The following is a 26,588-nucleotide window of genomic DNA, read 5'->3' as shown; positions in this document are numbered from 1 at the left end:
TTTATTTGGAGTCGGAATGAACCGCCAACTGTCCAGAACATGTTTTACGCAGCGGATGCCCTTCCAGCTGCGACCCATCTGTGGCAAACATCCACACACACACTCATTCACAACCGACAATTTAGCCAACACAATTCACCTGTACCGCATGTGTTTGGACTGTGGGGGAAACCGGAGCACCCGGAGGAAACCCACGCGAACGCAGGGAGAACATGCAAACTCCACACAGAAACGCCAAATGACCCAGCCGAGGCTCAAAACCAGCGACCTTCTTGCTGTGAGGTGACAGCACTATCTACTGCGGCACTGCGTTGCCTTATTCAGTTCAGTAAATGAAAAATAAATGACAGAAAAGAAAAATAAAAGCAGACAATTCCTCTAATATTTCATTAATTTTCCTTCGGCTTAGTCCCTTTATTCATAAGGAGTCACCACATTAACCGCCAACTTATACCACATATGTTTTACACAGAGGATACCCTTTCAGCTGCAACCCAGTACTGGGAAACACCCATACACACTCATTCACACACATACACCTGACAAAAGTCCAATTCTCCAGCAGGATAGCGCTCCTTCTCATATTTCAGCCTCCACATTAAAGCTCCTGAAAGCAAAGAAGGTCAAGGTGCTCCAGGATTGGCCAGCCCAGTCACCAGATATGAACATTATTGAGCATGTCTGGGGTAAAATGGAGGAGGAGGCAATGAAGATGAATCCAAAGAATCTTGATGAACTCTGGGAGTCCTGCAGGAAAGCTTTCTTTGCCATTCCAGATGACTTTATTAATCAGTGATTTGAGTCAGTGCAGAGATGTATGGATGCAGTCCTCCAAGCTCATGATGGAGTCAGACACAATATTCATTCTGTCTCCACTGCAGCAGGACTTTATATTCTACACTGGACATTATTTCTGTTCAGTGACAAGACTTTTGTATAATCAGATCTTACTGTCCTATTTAAAGAATTAATAACCAATCATATTTTATTGTGGGCTAATAAGCATAATCTAGAGGCATTTGCCTTTCATATAAGCCACTTCTGATACCAAATGATCAACTAGAAGTCAAGTTATTATTTGCTGTTCTTAAAACTTGGATAAGTGAAAGACTTTTGTAAGCTAGTGTACACTACGGCCAACTTAGTTCATCAATTCACCTCTACTGCATGAGCTTGGACTGTGAGGGAAACCAGAACACCCGTAGGACACCCACGCCAACACGGGGAGAACATGTATACTCAAAACAGAAATGCTAACTGGCCCAGCCTGGACTTGAACCAGTGAACTTCTTGCTGTGAGGCAATAGTGCTAACCACGGAGGCACTGTGTCGCCCTGTTTTATATTTTCCCCCCAACATATTAATTTGGGTTTACCAATACTTCAATTAGTTAGATTAGTTCCAGTTTTGGCTTTTGGTACTGGCTAATCTAATGTAAATGGCATGCACAAATATATTATTGTTCACCATCCTGTAGAAAACATGAATTTAAAAGAGAGATCTGTTATGCTGAGCACTGTATATAAAATCCTGTTCCTTATTAGAAATAAAAAACATAAGCAAACTTTTATATTCACTGGTCAAGAGGATAGGAATCCTGTTTAAAACTTGATAAGCTGCTGTCCAGCGAGTGTCCTGCGAGTGTCCCCGATGTTTAATTTTACATTTGTTTTTCACTTTACTAAATAATAGTTTGTACATTTGATATGCATGCCATGACTTTGAACAAACAACATCAGGCAGTTTGGAAGTTTCTGCTTTGTGCTTAGGGGAGTGACCGTTGGTGCCGCTCATGAATATTTAATTATGTAGATCAAACCAATGCATGACAGTGTATATGGACTAGACATTTTTGATTACTGTGTGTGTGTGTGTGTGTGTGTGTGTGTGTGTGTGTGTGTGTGTGTGTGTGTGTGTGTGTGTGTGTGTGTTTGTGTGTGTGTGTGTGTGTGTGTTTGTGTGTGTTTACAGTTTGTAGTAGATTGTTATTTGTATTTAATGTGCTTTGTGCTTAGGGGAGTGACCGTTGGTGCCGCTCATGAATATTTAATTATGTAGATCAAACCAATGCATGACAGTGTATATGGACTAGACATTTTTGATTACTGTGTGTGTGTGTGTGTGTGTGTGTGTGTGTGTGTGTGTGTGTGTGTGTGTGTGTGTGTGTGTGTGTGTGCGCGCGCACAGTTTGTAGTAGATTGTTATTTTTATCTGAAATGCTTTGTGATTAGGGGAGTGGCCACTGGTGCCACTTATAGATGTTTATTTAAGTAGATCAAACCAATGCATGAGTGTATATGGACTTTACATTGATGTTTGTGGTGGGTATGTGTGCGTGTGTGTGCGTTTACAGTTTGTAGTAGATTGTTATTTTGATCTAAAGTGCATCTGAATATACATTAGCGGGAGTGGCCACTGGTGCCACCCATGAATATTTAATCACGTTGAACAAGCCAATGCATGACAGTGTATATGGACTTTACATTTTTGATTATGGTGTGTGTGTGTGTGTGTGTGTGTGTGTGTGTGTGTGTGTGTGTGTGTTTACAGTTTGTAGTAGATTGTTATTTTAATCTGAAGTGTATCTAAATATACATTAGGGGGCGTGGCCACTGGCACCACCCATGAATATTTAAATAGATTAAGTAGATCAAGCCAATAAATGACAGTGTAGGGACATTAAATTGTTGTTTTTGGTACCTGTGAGTTTGTGTGTTTACAATTTGTTGTAGATTGTTATTTTCAGAAACATTTAATTCTTCCTCTAAATATGTAAATATTATAATTAATTTTTGGTGGGATTATGGGGGGGGGGTGTTTTGGATGAAAGTGAAGGCCGGGGAAGAAAGGGGATTTTGGTCCCTGCACTCTCAGAAATAAAGTTATACGTGAGCTGTCACTGGGGTGGTACCTTTTCAAACGGTACAAGTTTGTACGTAAAAGGATACCTTAAAGGTATATATTAGTACCTAAAAAGTACAAAAGTGTCCGTCTTAAATTTTTTTAGGTACTAATATATAATTTTAAGGTGCCAATATGGACCCTTTAAGTACAAATGTGCACCTTTTGAAGAGATACCACCCCAGTGACAGCTCGCGCACCTTTATTTCTGAGAGTGTGTAATAGTAACTCTGGGGGTATGGAGCTAGATTTGTTTCTTTATTATTCAATTGAAAATATTTCGTTTTAAAGAAAAATTAAGTATGTAGTAATTAAAAAATTAAAGATTTCAAATAAAAAAACACGTTTAATTTTAAAACTTATGTCAATGATAATAAAATATTTTGGATTGCAAAAAAATTTGCTCTCTTTACTGCTGTCTTTTATTGCACATCTAGAATCTTTGCTTGCAGGATGAAATGTTTTGCTTGTGAGTTGAAAAGTTTTGAACCCATGAATGCCGGGGTTAATTTTCTGTCTTTATTATTCAAACAGACACATGAAGTTTTTGACCAAAACTAGGTACAATGCAATAAAAAAAAAAAAAAGATTTCAAATAAGAAAAAAAACATTTATTTAAAAAAATCCACACTGCAAAAAATAAACTATTGCCATTTAATGCAGTTACCAGCAAACCGAAAGCAAAATGAATGAGCACACAATGAATTAATCTGGTGGTAACTGCAAAAAATGACTTATTGATTCATTCATTTTTCTTCGGCTTAGTCCCCTTATTCATCAGGGGTCACCACAGCGGAATGAACCGCCAACTTATCCAGCATATGTTAACACAGCGAATGCCTTTCCAGCTGCAACCCAGTACTGGGAAACACTCATACACTCTCACATTCACACAAATACACTACAGCCAACCTAGTTTCTTTAATTCCCCAATAGCGCATGTGTTTAGACTGTGGGGGAAACCGGAGCACACAGAGAAAACCCATGCCAACACGGGGAGAACATGCAAACTCCATACAGAAATGCCAACTGAGCCAGCCGGGGCTCAAACCAGCGACCTTCTTGCTGTGAGGCGATTATGCTGCCCACTGCATCACCGTGATGCCCATATTTCCAGTATCGATTATTTTAATTAGTAATATTATTTAATATCCAGATCAGAGCAAACAGTTTAACTATTAAAAGGCAGACCCCCCCATACATCTTATTTTGATGTTCATCAGGGAGATCAAGCATTAAAGAGCCCCCCAAACCACCCTGTACTTCGCACCCTGAACCTACCTATACCACCAAACCTGTCCCGAACACGACACATTGCATATATTGTATACATTTTTTGATTATTATTTTTATTATACATTATTATTATTACATTATGAAGTATATTGTATTTATTTTTGATGCATGTAGTAGTTACGGCCACTTAATGATTCATTCATTTTCCTCCAGCTTAGTCCCTTTATTCATCAGGGGTCACCACAGCGGAATGAACCTCCAACTTATCCAGCATATGTTAACACAGCGAATGCCTTTCCAGCTGCAACCCAGTACTGGGAAACACTCAAACACTCTCACATTCACACAAACACACTACAGCCAACCTAGTTTCTTTAATTCCCCTATAGCGCATGTGTTTAGACTGTGGGGGAAACCGGAGCACACAGAGAAAACCCATGCCAACACGGGGAGAACATGCAAACTCCATACAGAAATGCCAACTGAGCCAGCCAGGGCTCAAACCAGCGACCTTCTTGGTGTACGGCGATCGTGCTACCCACTGCATCACCGTGATGCCCATATTTCCGGTATCGATTATTTTAGTAATATTATTTAATATCCAGATCAGAGCAAACTGTTTAACTATTAAAAGGCAGACCCCCCCATACATCTTATTTTGATGTTCATCAGAGAGATCAAGCATTAAAGAGCCCCCCAAACCATCCTGTACTTCGCACCATGAACCTACCTATACCACCAAACCTGTCCCGAACACGACACATTGCATATATTGTATACATTTTTTGATTATTATTTTTATTATACATTATTATTATTACATCATAAAGTATATTGTATTTATTTTTGATGCATGTAGTATTTACGGCCACTTAAGGATTCATCCATTTTCCTTCAGCTTAGTCCCTTTATTCATCAGGGGTCACCACAGCGGAATGAACCGCCAACTTATCCAGCATGTTTTACACAGCGGATGCACTTCCAGCTGCAACCAAGCACTGGGAAACATCCACACACACTCATTCACATACACACTATGGCCAATTCAGTTTCAATTCACCTACAGCGCAAGTGTTTGGACTGAGGGGGGAACCGGACCACCCGGAAACCCACACCAACACGGGGAGAACATGCGCACAGAAATGACTCGAACCAGCGACCTTCTTCCTGTGAGGCTAACCACTGAGCCACTGAAATAAGTGTATGAATTTTAATATGAGCTTTCAAGTATTACTTTAGCCATCTTAATGTAAAGTGGGACCATTGTTTTATATTGTTGAAACAAGTTTAGAAGATAAAGTGTGACCCAAAACAACCTTACACAGTATAGTGTGTAACTTTCTTAAATTGTAGGGTTTGCTATCTACCTTTTCCGGCCCTTGGAAGCATATCCTGCACACCGGGGTTCCTTCTGCATAGCTGATAAAGGAGAACCGGTCATCTTTGCGGTCTCTGGAGAACTCCTCTGCCGCGGCGCCCGTCCACCCGGATCCGCCTGCGGCCGCGTCCGCTCCCGCAGAGTCCTCCGTGGACGCGCCGCTCCAGTCCCGGAGCCGGTGTGCGCGCAAGGTATTGTTGTTATCAGATGCATACGGGCTGATTCTGCTCGCTTGTCCGCTCATGGGGCTTGTGGGAGCCTGTGGCCCGAGCAGAAACACCTTGAGGTCGCTGAAGAGGACGCAACAGCGGCTCTTCAGCATGCCGTGACCGCGTAACATCCAGCGGGAAAGAATCGGGATCAATTACCGGAGCTTCCGTTGAGTTTAAACGCTAAACGGCGTATGCATTAAATCCATGGTGCTCCACAGCAATTGAAATTCCTTCTGATACAATGCGTTCAACCACCTTAAACTAATTGAGAAGTTAGCAACAATGGGGAATAATTAGCCTAAGTGCCATTATAAGTGAACAATCCCGAATGAAGTAACAGTAAACAGGTGTCACAAGCCATAAGATTCATTCCATCCTTCTGTGTTGTGGTTTCCAGGTGTTAAAGCATCCCTTTTTGGATCTCCTCAGGTAGATTTGCACATAAAAACCTCGTGCGCGCGCGCTCTTGCACTAGCTGCGGCAGGTGATGTTTGCTGCTTGATGCACGGAGGGTTTTCTGTTGCAGTTATTTTGCTCTGGTCGTCGAGTTGTGCGGTAATTCACCGGGGATGTGTAATCCGAGCAGTCCTCGTGCGGTTCTGCGTGAGACTCTGATGCTGCGGTTTCAGCACTCTGATTCCCGGGACAGCTACCAGGCGCGTACACGTCACACGCGCGGAGTGACGAGGGAGGGGGAGAGGGACACTTATTTATTTATTTTATTTTATTTTATAAAATTTTTCACTGTTAATTATTATTATTATTATTAGTATTATCAAATGTATTATTATTATTATTGTTGTTGTTGTTTTTGATATTACTTTATTAGTAGTATTGTTTTTATATTTATTATTATTATTATTATTAATATTAATATTATTATTAAAACTCCTCTTATATTTTTATGCTAAACTATCGTAAGTCTTGTTTATCTGGATTTATATTAAAACAGACACAGATTTATAATTAATAATATTATTATTGTTGTTGTTATTGTTATTATTTTATTAAGAGTTGTGTTATATATTTATTATTATTAGTATTATTATTATTAAAATTCCTCTCATATTTTTATGCTAAGCTATTGTAAGTCTCGTCTATATGGATTTATATTAAAACAGACACAGATTTTTAATTTATTAGTGTTATTGTTATTCTATTTATTATTGTTATTATAATTGTTATTATTATTAATATTATTCATTAATTTATTTTATTTTCGGCTTAATCCCTTTATTAATCTAGGGTCGCCACAGTGAAATAAACTGCCAACTTATCCAGCATATGTTTTACGCAGCAGATGCCCTTCCAGCTGCAATCCACCACTGGAAAACACCAATACATTCTTACTCATTACGGACAATTTAGCTTACCCACTTCCCCTATAGTACATCTGTTTGGACTGTGCGGGAAACCGGAGCACCTGGAGGAAACCCACGCCAACACAGGGAGAACATGCAAACTCCAAATATGTCAACTGACCCTTCTTGCTGTGAGGCGACAGCACTCTTTTTAAAATTCGACTTTTAAAAATCTATATTTTTTTAAATGAATATTTTCTATAGAAAGCTTTACAGTATTATACTTGCGCATATGTATAATATTAGTCAGTACTGAAGTAAAATCTGGAGATTCAAAAAATTTGTAGCTCAAATGTATATGTTAGGGCAAAAAATTTAATTAAAATAAAATAATAAATAAATAAAAATAAAATAAAAGAGTAAGAATCAAGGTGATAACAATAATATTAATAACACTTATATATATATATATATATATATATATATATATATATATATATATATATATATATATATATAATACATACACATATATACATACACATTTTTTGTAATTTTGTAGTTTCCTTTTTGCAATATTACATATTAATTTAAATGTAGGCTGTGACTTTTCTATCTCTAAAGATGTTTGGTGACTAAATTGGTGACTAAAATGTTATTTTATTAAATATATCTGTTTATAAATCTTTTCTCTTCAAATGTACCAAAATATATTACCTATATTCACTGAAAAATTGATAAAAATATTAATTTTCATATTCAAAATGGGGTGTAGTAATTTATGCTGAGCACTGTATATACACATACACAAATTAAAGTATTTTTAGCATAAGGACTTTCTCACTGGTGAGGATGAGAATCCTGTTTAAAACTCGATAAGCTCAGTTTTAATTTCATTAAATAATCATTGGGACATTTTATGCACATGCCCTGACATTTTGAACATGCTGAAGTTTGATTTTAAGAACTTTGTGCTTAGGGGAGTGGCCACGGGCGACACTCATGAATATTTAATTAAGTAGATGACAGTATATAGCGACTTTATTTCATTTTATTTCACAAATTTGGTCTCTGTTTATTATTACCATTATTGTTGTTTTTTATATATTGTTCAATAATATTTTTGTAAGTTTAATTAATAAAACGTAACAAAAATAAGCTAATGTGTCATATTAATATGTACAGATCATCCCAAATTACTGCTGTTCAATAATGTTAAACTCTCTGTTGAGCAGTTTCAGCTGTCAATCCCATTCATCATTCATCCCGAATCTTTAACTGAATACTCCTTTAAAATAGTAATTAATTTAATATTATTAAATATGTGATTATGTTATTAGTAAAATATATTTTCTCTGTGTAGCTGGAGAAAAATACCTCGATTTCGCTTATTTGTTTTATTGTAATAAGCTCTTAGTCCCGCCCATCTGTCATATCCAACAACACTATTGGACAGTCTTAACGTCAATCAAAGAACGTCAGCCCCAGCGCCGCCGCTGACGTCAAGATTTCGCGTCATATCCACCATGTCGCGGTTGTTGTTGTTGAATTTTTCCTCTTACTTATTAAATCATTCATTAATTTCTGTTTTATTAACATCTACTCCATCCACAACCCTACACCTACCCCTCGCGGTAATGTAAAAATAGCAATTATGGTTGTATAATGCCGCAAAAAATACGCTATATTGAAATGCGCATGCCCAGTAGTCGCAGCTGTATGTTCAAAACCGCGTCATTTGAAGTACGCGGAAAAGTTTTTCTGTAACTTACTAAAATTAATCTAGATTTTGCTTTCTATTGAACGATTTGAACATCAAACGATGCCTAAATGAAATATGTTTGAGTTGACTGTTAAACTTTGACAACATCGACGATAAGAGACCATGGTCAAGATACTATAAACAAGCATATTGCAAGAGACTGGAAGGATTCAGCCGGATTTATTCGTTCTATGTCATGCAACTGGTTTATATATGTGTTTAAAGTACTACTTTGTTAGTCGTTGTGTCAGTAAGCACCTGTAAGTGGTCACTAAAGCAGGGATGTCCGTGAGTCTGACTCCAGAACAGCAGCGGAGGATTGAAGAGAACAGAAAGAGAGCATTAGCCAGAAGAGCTGAAAGACAGGCTCAGATCGCAGATCCTGGACCTGCTCAAAACAAACACACACAGTCCGGGGGCCTGTTTCAGAAAGGAGGTTAAGTGAAAACTCAGAGTATTTTAACCCTGAAATGAGAGAAACTCTGGGTTTTCCGTTTCAAAATGGCAGGTTTGTTAAACTCGAGAAATCAGGGTAAGTCAAGCCTGTTTCTGAAAAAAAGGTAACTTTAACTCAGAGTCAGTTACTGTGGTAACTTACTCTGTGAATCTAACCTGGTCAGAAGCAGGTTTTATTCTCTAAACTCAGAGTTTCTGTCGGTCTCCTCCCCTTTTTTTTAAAGATGAAGCGGTATTTCTCGCCTTAGCCTTACGTTTCCACCCACCTATTTTTATGCTTATTTTGGATACGTGCATAAAAACTATTGATAGAAACGTCATGATGCACATAACTTTTTAAAATATGCATAAAAAACGCGCATAACTGAGTAGGATACACTTTTATTCGATAGAAAATTTGTGCATAAACTACGATGGAAACACTTTTACTGAACAAATTACAGCATGTACATTAAAAAAAGATCATGATCATAAGATAATGAAAATGTGTGTAAATGAACAAACCAGCAAGCTGAGCACACTGTAACACGTCTTAAATTATTGTTTTAGTCATTCTAAAATGCCTTAACTGTTTCAGTATTAGTGTATATTATTAATTACCTCCGAACGTCTGGAGCGTGTCAAGAGTCTCCGCGTCTCATGGCTTCAGACGCCCCCACGTGTTCATTGTGTTTCAGCATTGTCTTCTGACATCGAGGCGCAAGTACATTAATTAGGCTAAATAAAGAATTAATTGACGCAGCTTCTTCTACCACAGTAAATTCTGCTTTTACTGTTGATATTTGGTGCCAGTTTAATCAGGAAGTGACGATTTTTTCTTTCTCTTTGACTCGTTGGATGGAATTTTATTCGCATCTTTTATGCAATATTCCAGTTTTGCACATAAATTTATGTAATATATTTGGATGGAAACACAGCTATTGCCTACATTTTAGTCACACACAGAAGAACTGTACTAGAATGGCTTATGCTTTTTTAATAAATAATTAAATTGAATTCACCTTCGATATGCACTGTAACTAGATTAATGGGATTATTATTCTTTCTAAAAATTATTTTTAGCACTGCTTACCTTCTAAATGTTATATTAACCTCTATCACTTGATCAATAAAAAAGGCAGACACACAAGTGCACTGTTAAATCATTTAAAACTAATAAATGTATAAAAAAAGTTTAGAAAAAAATATATAAACGTCACAAATTACATTACTTATTTTATTATACTTAAATATTTAAATACTTAAAAAGTGAAATTAGGCATTAACTTGAGCAGCTGTTTTCCCACGCTAACTGTCTCTTCTTCACTGATGGTTGTTTCTTTTCAAATATATACGCTCATATTTGCTATAACTTTGCATGAGAACATCAAGTTCAGCTGGAGAAAGAAATGGTGATCTCTTTTATAAGATGTTGCCATAGTCACTCGTAATGTCTGCGCTCCATTGATAATGCCTTTTTAAAGTCACGGTGTGCGCGCTTAACTCTGAGTTGGTCTACTCAAAGTTGATTGACCCAACTCAGATCAGCTGTTCTGAAACCGAAAACTCAGAGTTTTTAATCTCTCGGTAAATCAACTCAGAGTTCAAGTTTAAACTCTGAGTTGTTTGAACCTCCTTACTGAAACAGGCCCCGGGACAACAGGAGGCCCAGCCAAAAACAACCAGCATTTTGCGTCTGATCGTGGACAGTCAGGGGCACCTACAAGACAGGTGGGCATCAGAAACTTTGTATTAATGTTTTATGGTTTTGTTGATTGAATCTTGCATACATATTAACAATATCAGAAAGCCGTATGCACTTTAGAAATGTCTGAACCTTATAATGTATTTATTTAATGATATACATTTTGTGTATTTGTATTTTGTTTACACTTACCTGCCCTGGCATCGATATTTATATTATATGTGCTGTTAGGCTTATAAAAAAATCTTTATTTTTTTTATTCTATATGGACTGTTGATGTGAGGTTGCAATTTTCACTGTCTCACATAAAGAAAGAAAAGCAAAATAACTAGCTTTGTTATCCGTTTATGAAATGCAGTAAATGTTGAAACATATTTTAGTCTTCCCTAAACCACTTGTAAACACTATTGTGTTATTAAATTTGTTACATTTTTGAGCAGTAAATTAAACAAAAAATCGTAAAATCATCATTAAATACCTCAAGCTTAATTTTACAAGTGGCTATTTTAGGTAAATGGCAATCGTTTTTATCATCCATTTATTTCTTGAAACATAGGAACTTAAATCATTATGTCACTGAAAACTACGCTCACCGGCCACTTTATTAGGTACACCCTGCTAGTACCGGGTTGGGCCCCTTTTTCCTTTCAGAACTGATGATGATTCGCGTTTTATGACATGGCGTTTTATCCTGTTGGAAGTAGCCATCAGAAGATGGAGACACTGTGGTCATAAAGGGATGGACATGGTCAGCAACAATAGTCAGGTAGGCTGTGGTGTTGACACGATGCTCAATTGGTACTAATAAGCCCAAAGTGTGCCAAGAAAATATCCCCCACACCATTACACCACCAGCCTGAACCGTTGACACAAGGCAGGATGGGTCCATGCTTTCATGTTGTTGACGCCAAATTCTGATCTGAATGTGGCAGCAGAAACGGAGACTCATCAGAGCAGGCAACGTTTCTCCAATCTTCTATTGTCCAGTTTTGGTGAGTCTGTGTGAATTGTACCCTCAGTTTCCTGTTCTTAGCTGACAGGAGCGGCACCCGGTGTGGTCTTCTGCTGCTGTAGCCCATCCGGCTCAAGGTTGGACGTGTTGTGTGTTCAGAGATGCTCTTCTGCAGACCTCGGTTGTAACGAGTGCTTATTTGTGTTACTGTTGCCTTTCTATCAGCTGGAACTAGTCTGACCATTCTCCTCTGGTATCTACAAGGCATTTGCGCTCACAGAACTGTCGCTCACTGGATATTTTCTCTTTTTCGGACCATTCTCTGTAAACCCTAGAAATGGTTGTGCGTGAAAATCTCAGTAGATCAGCAGTTTCTGAAATACTCAGACCAGCACGTCTGGCACCAACAACCATGCCACATTCAGTCACTTAAGTCAACTTTCTTCCCCTTTCTGATGCTCTGTTTGAACTGCAGAAGATCGTCTTGATCATGTCTACATGCCTAAATGCATTGAGTTGCTGCCATGTGATTGGCTGATTAGAAATTAGCGTTAACGAGCCGTTGGACAGATGTATCTAATAAAGTGGCCGGTCAGTATGTATCTATTTATGCATACATATATGCCTGTGTGTGTGTGTGTGTTTATATATATATATATATATATATATATATATATATATATATATATATATATATATATATATATATAGAGAGAGAGAGAGAGAGAGAGAGAGAGAGAGAGAGAGACCTGGGAAATATTTTTTTTTAGTATTTAATGGAGTGAGACACTTTTCACAGTATTTCTAATAATATTTTTTCTTCTGGAGAAAGTCATATTTGTTTTATTTCGGCTAGGATGAAACTTGTTTTAAAAATTTTTTTAACCATTTTAGGGTCAATATTATTAGCCCGCTTAAGCAATATTTGTTTTCGATAGTCTACAGAACAAACCACTGTTATACAATAACTTGCCTAAAGAACCTAATTAACCTAGTTAAGCCTTTAAAAGTCACTTTAATCTGAATACTAGTATCTTGAAGAATATCTAGTCAAATATTATTTACTGTCATCATGGCAAGGATAAAATAAATCAGTTATTAGAAATGAGTTGTTAAAACTATTATGTTTATAAATGAAAATCTTCTCTCCATTAAACAGAAGTTGGGGGAAAAATTAAATGGAGGGATAATAAATCTGAGTGTATTTGTAAGATAACATGTATTATATTATTAATTGCAAATCTAATGATGTTTCCACACGTATGTTCATTTATGCTCATCTTTACAGACTCAGCTCATAGACATTAATGCAGCGTGTACAAAAACAGCACCTCCGACTTCCGTTACTGCTGCCTCTACAGCTTCTAGTTTTTATGGACAGGCTGGAAAACCAAGCACTGGAGAAAAGAGACCACCTAAACCCCTTGAGCCCGCAGCACATATCCCTGCAAAGAAACCAGCGGTGTCCTTGAGGGGAAGATGCGTTTCACACTCAGAAAACCGCTTCCGAGTGGAGGTGGGCTACCATGCAGACCTCATCCTAGTGTTCAAAAGCATTCCCTCCAAAAACTACGGTGAGTACAGACCATGCGTCTAATATCATTGTTTACAGAATGTTTATTGACCTTATAATTAATGTACGAGCGGCCACAGCCAATGGAATCTTTTTGGCTTGAGAGTTCCGCTCTCATTCACTTTCATTGATTTTTAAACGGTAAATAATAATAATAATAATAATAATAATGATAATAATAATTCCTTTCATTTATATAGCACTTTTCTGGACACTCAAAGCGCTTTACATATTAAGTGGGATTCTCCTCATCCACCAAATTTGGCCAGGATTCCGGGATTAAACCCCTACTCTTTTTCGAAGTACTAATTGAAAAAAGTTTTAATGACACAGAGTCAGGACCTCGATTTAATGTGTCATCAGAAAGACGGCGCTCACTGAGCAGTATAGAGTCCCCTTCACTATACTGGGGCATTCGGGCCCACACAGATTGCAGGTTGAGGGCCCCCTGCTGGTCACACTAACACCACTTCAGCTCATTTTGCTTCTTGATGTTCCAAACTGATATTTTCTTATTATATTCTTCTTCTTTTTATGTATAGTCATAAACACACTTGTTTGTAGAGCAAGAAGTTTGAGCGTTTTCTGCTGTTTATTATTCCTAGTCCCGTAGGCAAGTTCTGGAACAAGCGCACTTCCACGTCGCAGATTAAGGTCAATAGTGTGTATGTGCGTTTGTTAATCTTTAAGGATAATATCTAATGGCCTGTAATATTTATTATGCATTACAGATCCTGCTACGAAGATGTGGAACTTCAGCCTTGAGGACTACCAGATGCTCAGTACGTCACCATGAGCGCTATTTATGGAGCCAAACTAGGGCCATGTATATTTGCAAAATAAAAGAAAGTTTTGCAAATAAAAAAACAAAGTATTGAGCGAAAAATCAAAAAAATTAATACAAATCGCAAAGAGAGATTTTTTTTTGAGAAATAAAAATTATTTTGAAAACAAAAAAAAAGAACTGCAAAGGGAAAATTAAGTTTTGAGAAATAAAAATGAAATCTGCAAACAAAAAAAAAACTAAAAATCAAGCAGTGCACATAAGCTATATATATATATATATATATATATATATATATATATATATATATATATATATATATATATATATATATATATATATATATGCAAAACATTATTGATAGCGTTGCCTTTACAAACCAAATGTTATAAGGGAACTTGGGTGTTTACGGCAGTAAGACCACCTCGGTGATACTGTGTCTCCAGCTGATGATGTCGCTTAAATGGAGGCAGTTCCCTGGACTCCGCCCCCTTGTCAAATCAGGGCCACAAAGTGAAATGTGCAGAAACATGAAGTGCAAAGAGAAAATGGCATCGCAAACTCACGATTTACTAAAAAGCAAATCTAAATGAGCATTGCAATTGACTGGACGTGTTTTGTGAAGGTAATGCTATAAAAAAAATGTTTTGCAAATATATAGTTTTTTTAATTGCAAATATTTAAGTTTTTCTGCATTGCTTGATTTTTATTTGCAATTCTATTTTTGCAGATTTCATTTTTATTTCTCAACTTAATTTTCCCTTTGCAGTTCTTTATTTTTGTTAGCAACATTATTTTTATTTCTCCAAAAATAATTTTTGCTTTGCGATTTTTGGAGATATGCATTTGTTTTATTGTTTGCTCAATACTTTATTTTTTTCTTGCAAAACTTTATTTTGTTTTGCAAATATATATGGCCCTAGATTGACTCCATACTATTAGACATTTTCTATATACAGTGGGGGAAATAAATATTAAACGCATCACCTTTTTTCTCAGAAAACATATTTCTAAAGGTGCTGTTGACTTGAAATTTTCACCAGATGTTGATAACAACCAAAGAAATCCATATATGTAAAGATTAATTAGTTTACAAATGAAGTTATGCGTAATAAAATGAAATGATGCAGGGAAAAAGCATTGAACACATGAAGAAAGGAACGTGTAGAAAGGCAGTAAAAGCCCAGACAGCAGCTGAAAGCAACCCTCTGAATTTATATATGTATATATATTTACAGTACAAATCCTTACCTAAAGTTGCTTTTTTTCAACCAGCAAGAGCTTTTTTTGGCCGTAAATGACACAGGCTTCTTCCAAAAGATAATAAGATGATGTACAAGTGAAATTATTGTGGAAAAAGTGATCAGCTTTTATTTACATTTGAACAAATAGTGGCATGTCCAAATGCTAACATTCTACACCATTACTAATAGCTCAAGCTGTAGCAAAAGCATCCTAACTACCCGTATTTATTGGGAATAGCTGTTTTAATCAACTCAACAGGTCAAAAACAGAAGCTTATTGCTGTTGGTTTGTGGACAGTCATGGATAAGATAAAGAAGCTCAGTCAGGACCTGTGGCTGCGCATTGTGACTGCTCACAAGTAAGGTGTGTATCCCAGGGTGTAACTGTGCTTGATTGTGTTTCAGTGGAGCAGGTGGCACATTTACCCTCCATCTCTCTCAAACCTCTGGAAGGGATGGAAGGGCTGAATATTTCTGCATCCACATGTCGGCCCAAAGACGCTGCAGCAATGCCGGCTTTGATGCGCCTCTGTCAAGGTTGGCAGAAACCGGGTGCTACAATTAAAGGAAAGTGCGTTTTAGTGTCTCGCTCTCGGCTGGAGGTGGATATTGGATACCAGGCTGATGTTATTGGGATTTTTAAGCAAATGCCATCCAAAAGTTATGGTGAGTTCATTAATACAAACTTTTTTTGCACAAAAATTGGGCCTATACAATGTAAGGTCTGATTTGGCTTGGTTAAGGAGGATAAATATGATGTTATGTGTAGCTTGTTGTATATTTTGCATCATTTCTTTTTAACTGAATTGTAGTAGAAGTGATTTGTGTGGTTATATATTGTATTATATTATATTATATTATATTATATTATATTATATTATATTATATTATATTATATTATATTATATTATATTATATTATATTTTATTATATTATAATGTATTGTATTGTTTTGTATTGTATTATATTATATTATACTATATTATGTTATATTATATTATATTATAATATATTATTTTATATTATATTGTATCGTATCATATCGTATTATATTGTATTGTATTATATTATATTATTTTATATTATTATATTATTTTATATTATATTGTATTGTATTATATTATATTATATCATATCATATATATCATATCATATCATATTATATTATATTGTATTATATTATATTATATCGTATCATATTACATTATATTATATTATATCATATATATTATATCATATCATATTATATTATATTATATCATATCGTATTATATTATATTATATCATATTATATTATATTATATCATATATATATATTATATCATATTATATTATATTATATTATATTATATTATATTATATTATATTATATCATATTATATCATATTATATTATATTGTATTATATTATATCGTATCGTATTGTATTATATTATATCATATCATATATATTATATTATATCGTATCGTATTATATTATATTATATCATATATATTATATTATATTATATTGTATTATATTATATCGTATTATATCATATTATATTATATTGTATTATATTGTATTATATTATATTATATTATATTATATCGTATCATATATCAATTATATTATATTATATTATATTATATCATATTATGTTATATTATATTATATTATATTATATTATATTATATTATATCATATATATTATATTATATCATATTATATTATATTGTATTATATTACATTATATTATATTATATTATATTATATCGTATTATATCATATTATATTATATCATATCATATATATTATATTATATTATATTATATTATATTATGTTATGTTATATCATATTATATCATATTATATCATATTATATTATATTATATTATATTATATTATATCATATTATATCAAATTATATTATATTATATTATATTATGTTATATTATATTATATTATGTTATATTATATTAAATGTAATGAAATGGCTGCAAAGTTATCATTGCAGAAAAGTGAAACCATTAAAAAATATATTTGTCAAAAAAATAGACCTTAACTGAAATAAAAATAAATAAATCTAACTTATTATGTAACTTATTTCAGCATTTTGCCTAGATATTTTGCCTTAATCCTTAAGTACTAAAATAACTCAAATTAAAACTGAGGGGGGGGGGGGGGGGGTTACATGTTTAGACACTATAAATATATTTCTATGATGCTATGAAGTTGAATGAATCTATTAATTGATTTAAACCATCAATTAGGGTTGCAGAGTTTGACATCCGCAATTTTTACATTTTTTCAAATGACTTGTTAGTGACAAAATTGTTTGTTTGATTATTTTCCTTTCCTCATTTAAATATTTTTTGTTTATTTTCAACTTAAATTTTGAGAAAAGGTTTGAGAAAACTTGCTGTGTGTGTGTCATGCAGACATTTCAATTTTCGTTTGGTTATTATTAGACATGAAGACCAGAAAGTGGACCTTTCTCCTTGAGGACTATGGGAAACTCAGTAAGTTTTGGACTTTGAGTACTGTATTTAGCTGTATATATATATACAGTTGAAGTCAGAATTATTAGCCCCCCTGAATTATTAGACCGCTTGTTTATTTTTTCGCCAATTTCTGTTTGATGGAGAGAAGATTTCTTCAGCACATTTCTAAACATAATAGTTTTAATAACTCATCTCTCATAACTGATTTATTTTATCTTTGCCATGATGACAGTGAATATTATTTGACTAGATATTTTTCAAGACACTTCTATACAGCTTAAAGTGACATTTAAAGGCTGAACTAGGTTAATTAGGTTAACTAGGCAGGTTAGGGTAATTAGGCAAGTTATTATATAACGATGGTTTGTTTTGTAGATTATCAAAAAAAAAAAGCTTAGAGGGGCTAAAAATATTGTCCCTAAAATGGTGTTTAAAACTTTTATTCTAGCCAAAATATAAAACAAATCAGACTTTCTCCAGAAGAAAAAATATTATCAGACATACTGTGAACATTTTCCTGCTTTGTTAAACATCATTTGTAAAATATTTTTAAAAGAAGAAAAACATTTGAAGGGGACTAATAATTCTGACTTCAACTATATATATATATATATATATATATATATATATATATATATATATATATATATATATATATATATATATATATATATATATATATACATATATACATTTACAGTGGGGGAAATAAATATTGAACACATCACCATTTTACTCAGAAAACATATTTCTAAAGGTGCTGTTGATCTGAAATTTTCACCAGATGTTGGTAACAACCAAAAAAATTGGAGACAACAAATCTAATTGGTTTAAAAATAAAGTTATGTGTAATAAAATGAAACCACAGAGATAAAGTATTGAACACATGAAGAAAGGGAGGTGTGGTTCGGCAGTGAAAGCCCAGACAGCAGCTGAAATCTCTCAGTGGTTCTTCAGCAACCCTCTGCCCTTCTTTAGTGTAAATGAATGTCAGCTGTTTCAGTTCACCATCTACATTAGCAGGAAATGAAACCAGGGTGGACATTTCAGGAAGACAATGATCCAAAACACAGCCTCTCAAAGAGAAAGAAAACCAAGCTGTAGAAGGGCCTAGCCAATCCCCTGACTACAATTCAATAGAAAATACAAAATAAAGCTCAGATTTGATAGACGAGACCCACAGAAGCATCAAGAATTTGACACTCTGTTGAAGTCTGTGAAAAACACACCTGAGCATTGCATGAGGCTTTATTCTGCATATGAGAGGCGTCTTTAAGCTGCGAGCAAAACAGCCTTTAATATAAAGTGTTAAACACGTTTCAGTTGTTCAGCTCTATCTCCTTGTGTCATTCTATTGTTATTACACATAACAAATTTTCAGATTTATTTTGTTTTGTTTTATTTTTATATTTGTATTGTTTGGGTTTTACCAAAATCTTGTTTAATTCCACGTCAACAGCTTCTTTAGAAATATTATTTCCAGGAAAAAAAGACATGATGGGCTCTATTTTGATGGTCCATGCACAGAGCGCAAAACGCAGGGCGCAAACGCTTTCAGGGCGTGTCAGAACGCATTTTTGCTAATTTACGGACGGGAAAATGTGCTTTGCGCCAAGGCGCATGGTCTAAAAGGGTTGACTTTATTTTCTTAATGAGTTATAGGTGTGTTTTGAGAATAAACCAATTAGAATCTCATCTCCCATTCTCTTCAAGAGCCAGCTGCGTCGCGCCAAGAGCACATTCGCTATTTACTGGACGCAAAGTAAGTCTAAGTGGAAAAAATGAGCATTTCACAAGCAAACAGTTTACAGCTTTTAACAGAAAACTGTTAAACAGAGCATCTACTGCGTGAGAATGAGAGATAATGGATCTACTTTCACATTCACTCTTGGATAGGGAAACCTTTACGCACAGACATCAATTAGTCTATAAATAATTAATTGCGTTTGTTAAGCGCAAATATTTGTTTTAAAACTATTTCTAAATTCAGTTCTAATTTCCACCAAACGAATAAATGAACAATAATGACCAAGTGTGGTCAAAATACTGAGTTATTTCCAAATACACCTGCCGTGCCCCATATGATCTAAAACCTGGCAGGTGGGCAAATCTAAGCTTGTTTTTAATAAAACAAATATAAATATGGATATAATAAATAATACTGCTAATAATAATAACATTTTACAAAAGCAAATTGTTATGAATGAACTGAAAAAGCCTCCCGAGATGAAGAAGACATAAAAGCAGTGGTTTTTCATATTTATGTAGGCTAGAAAATAATATGTTTTGTAATATTTTAATTCTTTATATTTATATTCTATATCTATTCTTATTATATCCTATATATATCCTTAATATTTACAATTTTACATGTAAAGATATTTGCCTGTTGCTCTCTTGTGCGTATTAAGCAGTGTGTAAGCGAGGCGCAACTCTGCGCTGGAGTTTAGACCGGGTTAGTTTTGGTCAAATGAAAAATATATTTTAATTTCTCAAAATAGCGACGCGCCAGCGGTCCGCCTCAGAACGCCTTCCTTTTTAGACCAGAACGCCAATGGGCGCACAAATGAGCGCTAATGCATTTGCTATTTAAACAGCGTAGCACAACGCCTTAAAACTACTATTGCGCCAAGCTGAAACTACCAAAAGACTACTGCGTCACGCCTTGCGCCACACTGCGCCGGGTGTATGATTGGGCCTGATGTGTTCAATACTTATTTCCCCCGCTGGATTTGCGTAGAATTTAATATTTCCATGCATGTGGTTGATGATGATGATGATGATGGTGTGTGTGCGTGCGTGTGTGTAGTGGCGGATCTGAATGAACTGCCTACAGTGGAGACTGAGCCTTTACCTCACGCCGTCCTCCAGTCCTTCTCCAGTCAGTTTGAAAAAACCGAATCCCGAGCTCCAGTCCCTCCTGAAGCAGATCTCTCACACATCGATCCACAACTCACACGCAGCCTCATGCCTTTCCAGAGAGACGGAGTCAAGTACGTTAACTTTAATTTATTGAACAAGTTTGACAAATCGAGATTGCAATCTTTTTTTTAATTAATTGTGCAGCTCTACTGTACATACATTAGGATATAGGATATACTCCTTCCTCTCTTAAGCATGATAAATGTTTATACGTATTCACCACATCGAAAGTTTTAAAAAAGTTTTTTTTTTTTTTGTCTTTTATTTTATTTTGCATAACCTCAATTTCTCCATAATTTAGATTCTATTGTTATTATTATTGTTTTATTTTGTTATTGTTACTATTTGAAGGTCACGAGTGGCTGTGTAAGCAGTTCAATGCATATCATACTGTGTATGTCACTGTATGTGACAAATACAACTTGAATTTGATTTGAAAGGTGGCTTTGGATAAAAGCTTCTGTCAGGCACATGAGTGTAAATGTAATGTTTGCTGATGCCTCAGTTTTGCAGTGTCCAGAGAGGGTCGTTTGCTCCTGGCTGATGATATGGGCCTCGGGAAGACGGTTCAGGCCATCTGCATTGCTGCCTATTACAGAAGTGAGTGGCCTCTGCTGGTGGTCGCCCCGTCCTCAGTGCGCTTCACATGGGCTGAGGTACATGCTGTTTTTATTTATGCATCTCACAACCTTCAGAAATATGCTCATCAGGGATGCATTGATTTGGTTAAACAGTAATGATGTGAACAAATGTTATACAGTAGGTTAACCCTTAAAGGGCCATGACACCCCCCACTTTCGGTTAAAGTCTACTTCAGAATTTTTTTCAAAAGATGCATGATTAATGGGCATGGAGCTCTGCGAGCATCGGGCAGGAGTGGGCTAGGCCAGCAGGGGAGAACGTGAGCGAACAACTGTTGTTGTCAGTCAGCTCACAAACTGAGACATACAGTGAGGAGAAGCATGAGTTTATATTTTAAGTTAAAATGTTTAAGTTATATTTTAAGTTAAAATGCAAAGAAGTGAACAGTGATTTAATGCCCTGCTACATTTGTTATTCGTAATTTAATATACAAACAACCACAATTTATATCATTATAAAGATAAGTGTGTTCATGTAAACCCTATAAATGAGGACTTCTCCCTCAATCCCCGTATCCAGCAGACTCAGTGCAGCAGGTCACCTGACCTTCCTATTTTAACCATTAGCCCTGCTGGTAATCTGGAGGATTTAGGCAAACACAGCAGCACAGTGATGTGTCTGAATGTAAACGAACTCCTGATAAAAGACAGCGTCCGCCATTCTCTAATTCTCGTGCTGCTCTCCCGACAAAAATGCTAGCAGCACACACACAGCTTTGCTGTATGATCGGCCCTGACAAGATCGCGGGGGAAAACATGCAACAAACCCCGTGGATCATGGAAACAAACGCATATGAGCCTACATGAATGGCTAAATACTGTGTGCCGTGGGTCCGTGTCTCACAGCTCGGGCTTGACACTGGCAGGTCTGGCAGGTCTGGCAGGTCTCATGAATAATTAAGCAGCCGGCTCTTCTCATAGGATAAGAAAACTCCGCTATGAATAATAATGAGAAACCGACGCGTCATCATTGCACTTGCAGTACTGCGCTACGTCGCCGATTTTGATCCCGCCCCAAAAATCATTTTAAACCCGGAAGCTGAAATGAGCTGACAAAAGCTCAAAATTATCCAGTTTTCCCCACAATTAAAGCTGACAGGTGCTAACATTGTCTTAACTGATGCTCAACACACACACATCTGCTAATATAAAAAAAAAAGTTTTCCAGGGTGTCCTGAACCTTTAAAGGCAAGGCAAGTTTATTTATATAGACCATTTTGAATGACGTAAACAAAAACAATGGTCGCAGTGAATTTCCTGTTTTACATTTGTAATTTCTATAGCTTCCGAGAATCCAAAAAGAGCCACATATTGATAAATAATGTTATGAAAGCTGTTTTAATATCAAGTTATGATTCAATTGCCTCTTGTTACTGTTTTGAAATGGTTTGATAACAAGCAGGAAATGTTCATGGGGCAGTGACATGACCATATTGAAATGGTCTATAGCACATTTTGTACACAATGGTAATTCAAATTGCTTTACGTTACCAATAAATAAAAGATTCTGTTGGTGAAAGATAAAAGTTTTGTTGTTCAGCTGTGAGGAATGGAAGTGTTAGGTATTGGTTAGGACAAAAACTAATTGTAATATGGAAAATATTCCTTCTATCACGTGCCGTTGCCTTAAGACATGGTGTAGGATCAATAGTCAGGCACGCTCCTCTTGATGTTGTCAATCTGGCAACCAGCACTTGCCTGAAGTCATCAGAGAAGGGGCTGAGTGAAAATGTGTTTTGAACCAGGAGTGCAATACCTAGTTCAACCACTGGGTGTCAAACTTACATACTGCACCTTTAAGTTTTTTGGAGCACGTCTGGTCATATCTGTGAGCTGATTCCAGTAGTAGCTGAAGACATTAACAGTGTTGCCAGATGTAGCCGACTGTTTCCAGCACAAAATGGTGCGTCTCGTAGGGAGATCACAGCTGTTGTAAGCGTTTGTATGTGGAAAACGGAGGCTATGGCACCTTTTTGGGAGATCATAACAGGTTTATAAGTGAAGACCGGGGTTGGTGGGCACGCCGTTACAAAACCACCCAATTTTACAATACTTACTAAGTATTTACTTAAGATTTACTAAGTCATTTTCTACCCGCAAAAATAAATTCAAAACCGCCCAATTTGGTGGGAAACCGCCCAATCTGGCAACACTGGACCTTAAAGACCTAGAGCTAGGTCTTTTGTTGTGGGCACTTGTCTTGCCTGCATTGTTTTTTTTTCGTTTTTTTTAGCAGTCTTCAGGGCCGTACTGTTCACATATTGCATCTAAAAATGCATGGAAAGCACGAGGCACATCGCTTTCTTTACTGATGGATTATATGCACAGCTAGTGTTTTTCCCCATAGCGATAAGCTTCTGGGGCCTCATGTACGAAGACTTGTTTTAAATTCATACTAAAACATTCAGTAAAAAATTCAGATGTATAAAACACTGCGTACATGGAATCCCATGCATATTCTCTTTGTACATCCTAAGTAATGTGAAACTGAGCGCAGGTGCATGAGCACAATACCCCTCCCTGCCTCCTCCCCCATATAAATATGGTAATGACTCCACTTCGGCTAAACCAAATGAAAAAGCAGCAATGGCAAAAGCAGGCAAGAAGAGAAACTGGTGTGGAACAATGGAATTTAATGCAGGGCTTCTTGTCAAGTCTGAGACCCACTTCTTATCGCATCTCAATCAGGCAGTGAAGATCACTGATTTTACAAAGAAATCAGATCTTATACGGGGCGATTTTGTAATAGCATGACAGTACACTGGAAGCGCTTGGCCTGGCTGACTGGAAAAAAAAAAAGTTTCAATAGCCCTTTTCACACGGTGATACCGGTAAATATCTGGAAAATTTCCGGAACGACTTTACCGGTATATTCAAAAAAGTGCTGTTCACACAGGCGAGGACGTTACAGAAATTTTCCGGAAAAGAGCATTCACACATCCATTCCAAAATACCGGTAATTTCTGACATCATTCACCACAAATGAGCTTTAAACGGCTGCGCTTGTATTTGTAAACATTTGACTAAATTACAAACTCTGTGGATGATCAATATTGTGAACAACTTTCGCAGGATCACTTTCGCATGTCGAGATGTTCATAATATGTGCGTGTGCAGGCGCTCACAGGCTGTTTCACAGGCACACGCAAAGCTTGGAAGGTAAACAAACAACGGCTTATCATAAGCATCTCATCGATGATTATTTACACAGTTGGCATTAAGAAGAACATATAAACGTGATCTGACTAACTTCTAGCGGCTAAATGTGTCTGGAAAAATATTCAAAGGTTTTTATTCTCACAAACTGTGCGGACGTAAATGCGTCTGACTGTTGTGATTGGCTAAAGCAGACGTCTCACGTCAGCACGTTCTAGACGTGCACGCGCTTATTACGGCAATCTTCCTTCTGCATTCACACAGCGCAGCATTCCGGCAAATTGCCGGTAATGTCACAACTTCTCTTTCCGGAAAATAGCCAGAACGAATTTACCGGTATTTTCAAAAAGGACCTGTTCACACATACAACCTTTCCGGAAAATTGCCGGCAATTTTCCGGAAAGGTCTGTATGTGTGAAAGGGGCTAATGTGTTTTGTGCTCCTGTGGTGTCTGTCATTGCTAAGCAATTATTATCTCAGTGGATGACAAACTGACAAGCACTGCAGCATCTACCATGCCAGAAATTCTGAAATAGTTGGGGGTTCATTCCGCTGTGGCGACCTCCGATAAATAAGGGACTAAGCTGAAGGAAAATGAATGAATATTCTATACAGAGTATAAAGCTGATCGGTTAGTTGTAATCTAAAGACGAATGAATTTTGTTTTCATTCATTCACTTTCTTTTTGGCTTAGTCTCTTCATTATTCTGGGGTCGCCACAGAGGAATGAACCGCCAACTTATCCAGCATATGTTTTACACAGGGGATGCCCTTTCAGCTGCAACCCATCACTGGGAAACATCCATACACACTCATACACTACGGACAATTTAGCTTACCCAATTCACTATAGCGCATGTCTTTGGACTTGTGGGGGAAACTGCAGCACCCGGAGGAAACCCACGTGAACACGGGGAGAACATGCAAAATTGTGTTGTTGTTTTTTTTTCTTAGGCTTTCCGCCGATGGCTGCCTTCAGTGAAGCCAGACAGCATTAATGTGGTGGTTAAAGGAAAAGACAACCTACGCTCCGGCCTCATCAACATCATCAGCTATGACCTGCTCAACAAGATGGACAAACAGCCGCCGTCCAGCCCGTTCAACGTCATCATCATGGTGAGAACCAGACATTTACATCCATCCTTATTTCATATACGAGCTACTTTTCAATCGAGGAAGACAATTCTAAACATAATAGTTTTAATTACTAATAATAATAATTCCTTACATTTATATAGCGCTTTTCTGGGCACTCAAAGCGCTTTACACAATAGGGGGGAAAATCCTCGTCCACCACCAGTGTGCAGCATCCACCTGGATGACGAGACGGCAGCCATATTGCGCTAGACCGCACACCACACACCAGCTGATTGGTGGAGAGGAGACAGAGGCTGTTCCTCAATACCAAGTACGCAAACTTCGGACTTGCGTCCTTGGAAGTTCAGACTTGGAAGAACGAACTCCCGAGGACGCGAGGACACAAGTCGGGTACTTCTTCAAATGGAACAGCAGTGTACTTTATAAAGTCACTTACCTCACCCTGGATTCATCAGTTTCACTGTACATTAACAATAAAATGATTTAATAAATATTATATTAATATTATAAATCTACATTTTTGATTTAAAAAAATGTACACAAATATTCATAAACATGTTAATTAAAATGAGTTATTATACACTGACACATCTTTGATTATCAGAGTTATTAAACTACAATGGTAATTTTACCCACAATAGGAAATAAAGACATACACGATAACAAATAAAGATTACGTCAAGCAATTTGGCAAAGACAAACAGCGTACAACATGGTAACATAATTAAAGACAATTATAAAAGGTAACAAAATAACACTGCCAAAATAACACACCTGAGAACAAATAATAGATTTATAAGACCAA

The 26,588-nt window shown here is 36.2% G+C and overlaps 2 protein-coding genes across 7 annotated transcripts in view; one reads left to right on the top strand and one right to left on the bottom strand.

Moving 5' to 3' along the window:
- The window catches only part of marchf4bl (membrane associated ring-CH-type finger 4b, like), a 57,057-nt gene extending 50,690 nt beyond the window's left edge, over positions 1-6,367 (bottom strand). Inside the window, exon 1 of one of the 2 annotated variants that reach the window (XR_015500013.1) lies at positions 5,505-6,367. Coding sequence is in view for 1 of the 2 variants with exons in the window: in XM_087268593.1 (XP_087124719.1) it covers positions 5,505-5,855 (351 nt within the window). In the remaining variant the exon portion in view is untranslated. The remainder of the gene's footprint in view (positions 1-5,504) is intronic. The other variant, XM_087268593.1, reaches the window with a different exon arrangement.
- A 2,372-nt stretch (positions 6,368-8,739) lies between these two features.
- The window catches only part of smarcal1 (SWI/SNF related, matrix associated, actin dependent regulator of chromatin, subfamily a-like 1), a 49,086-nt gene continuing 31,237 nt past the window's right edge, over positions 8,740-26,588 (top strand). For 2 of the 5 annotated variants that reach the window (XM_087266685.1, XM_087266686.1), the window contains exons 1-9: positions 8,740-9,200; positions 10,874-10,956; positions 13,171-13,456; positions 14,187-14,237; positions 15,889-16,149; positions 17,934-17,984; positions 20,776-20,959; positions 21,394-21,544; positions 25,640-25,801. In XM_087266685.1, coding sequence (XP_087122811.1) covers positions 14,201-14,237; positions 15,889-16,149; positions 17,934-17,984; positions 20,776-20,959; positions 21,394-21,544; positions 25,640-25,801 — 846 coding nt within the window. In that variant the 5' untranslated portion in view covers positions 8,740-9,200; positions 10,874-10,956; positions 13,171-13,456; positions 14,187-14,200. Of the gene's footprint in view, positions 9,209-10,752; positions 10,957-13,170; positions 13,457-14,186; positions 14,238-15,888; positions 16,150-17,933; positions 17,985-20,775; positions 20,960-21,393; positions 21,545-25,639; positions 25,802-26,588 lie in introns of those variants that run through there. The other 3 variants (NM_001127466.2, XM_087266688.1, XM_087266687.1) reach the window with 3 other exon arrangements.

The sequence above is a fragment of the Danio rerio genome, chromosome 9, assembly GCF_052040795.2.
Source record: "Danio rerio strain M-AB ecotype USA chromosome 9, GRCz13ab, whole genome shotgun sequence".
Lineage (NCBI taxonomy): Eukaryota > Metazoa > Chordata > Actinopteri > Cypriniformes > Danionidae > Danio > Danio rerio.
This window is presented reverse-complemented; position numbering and strand designations above follow the sequence as displayed.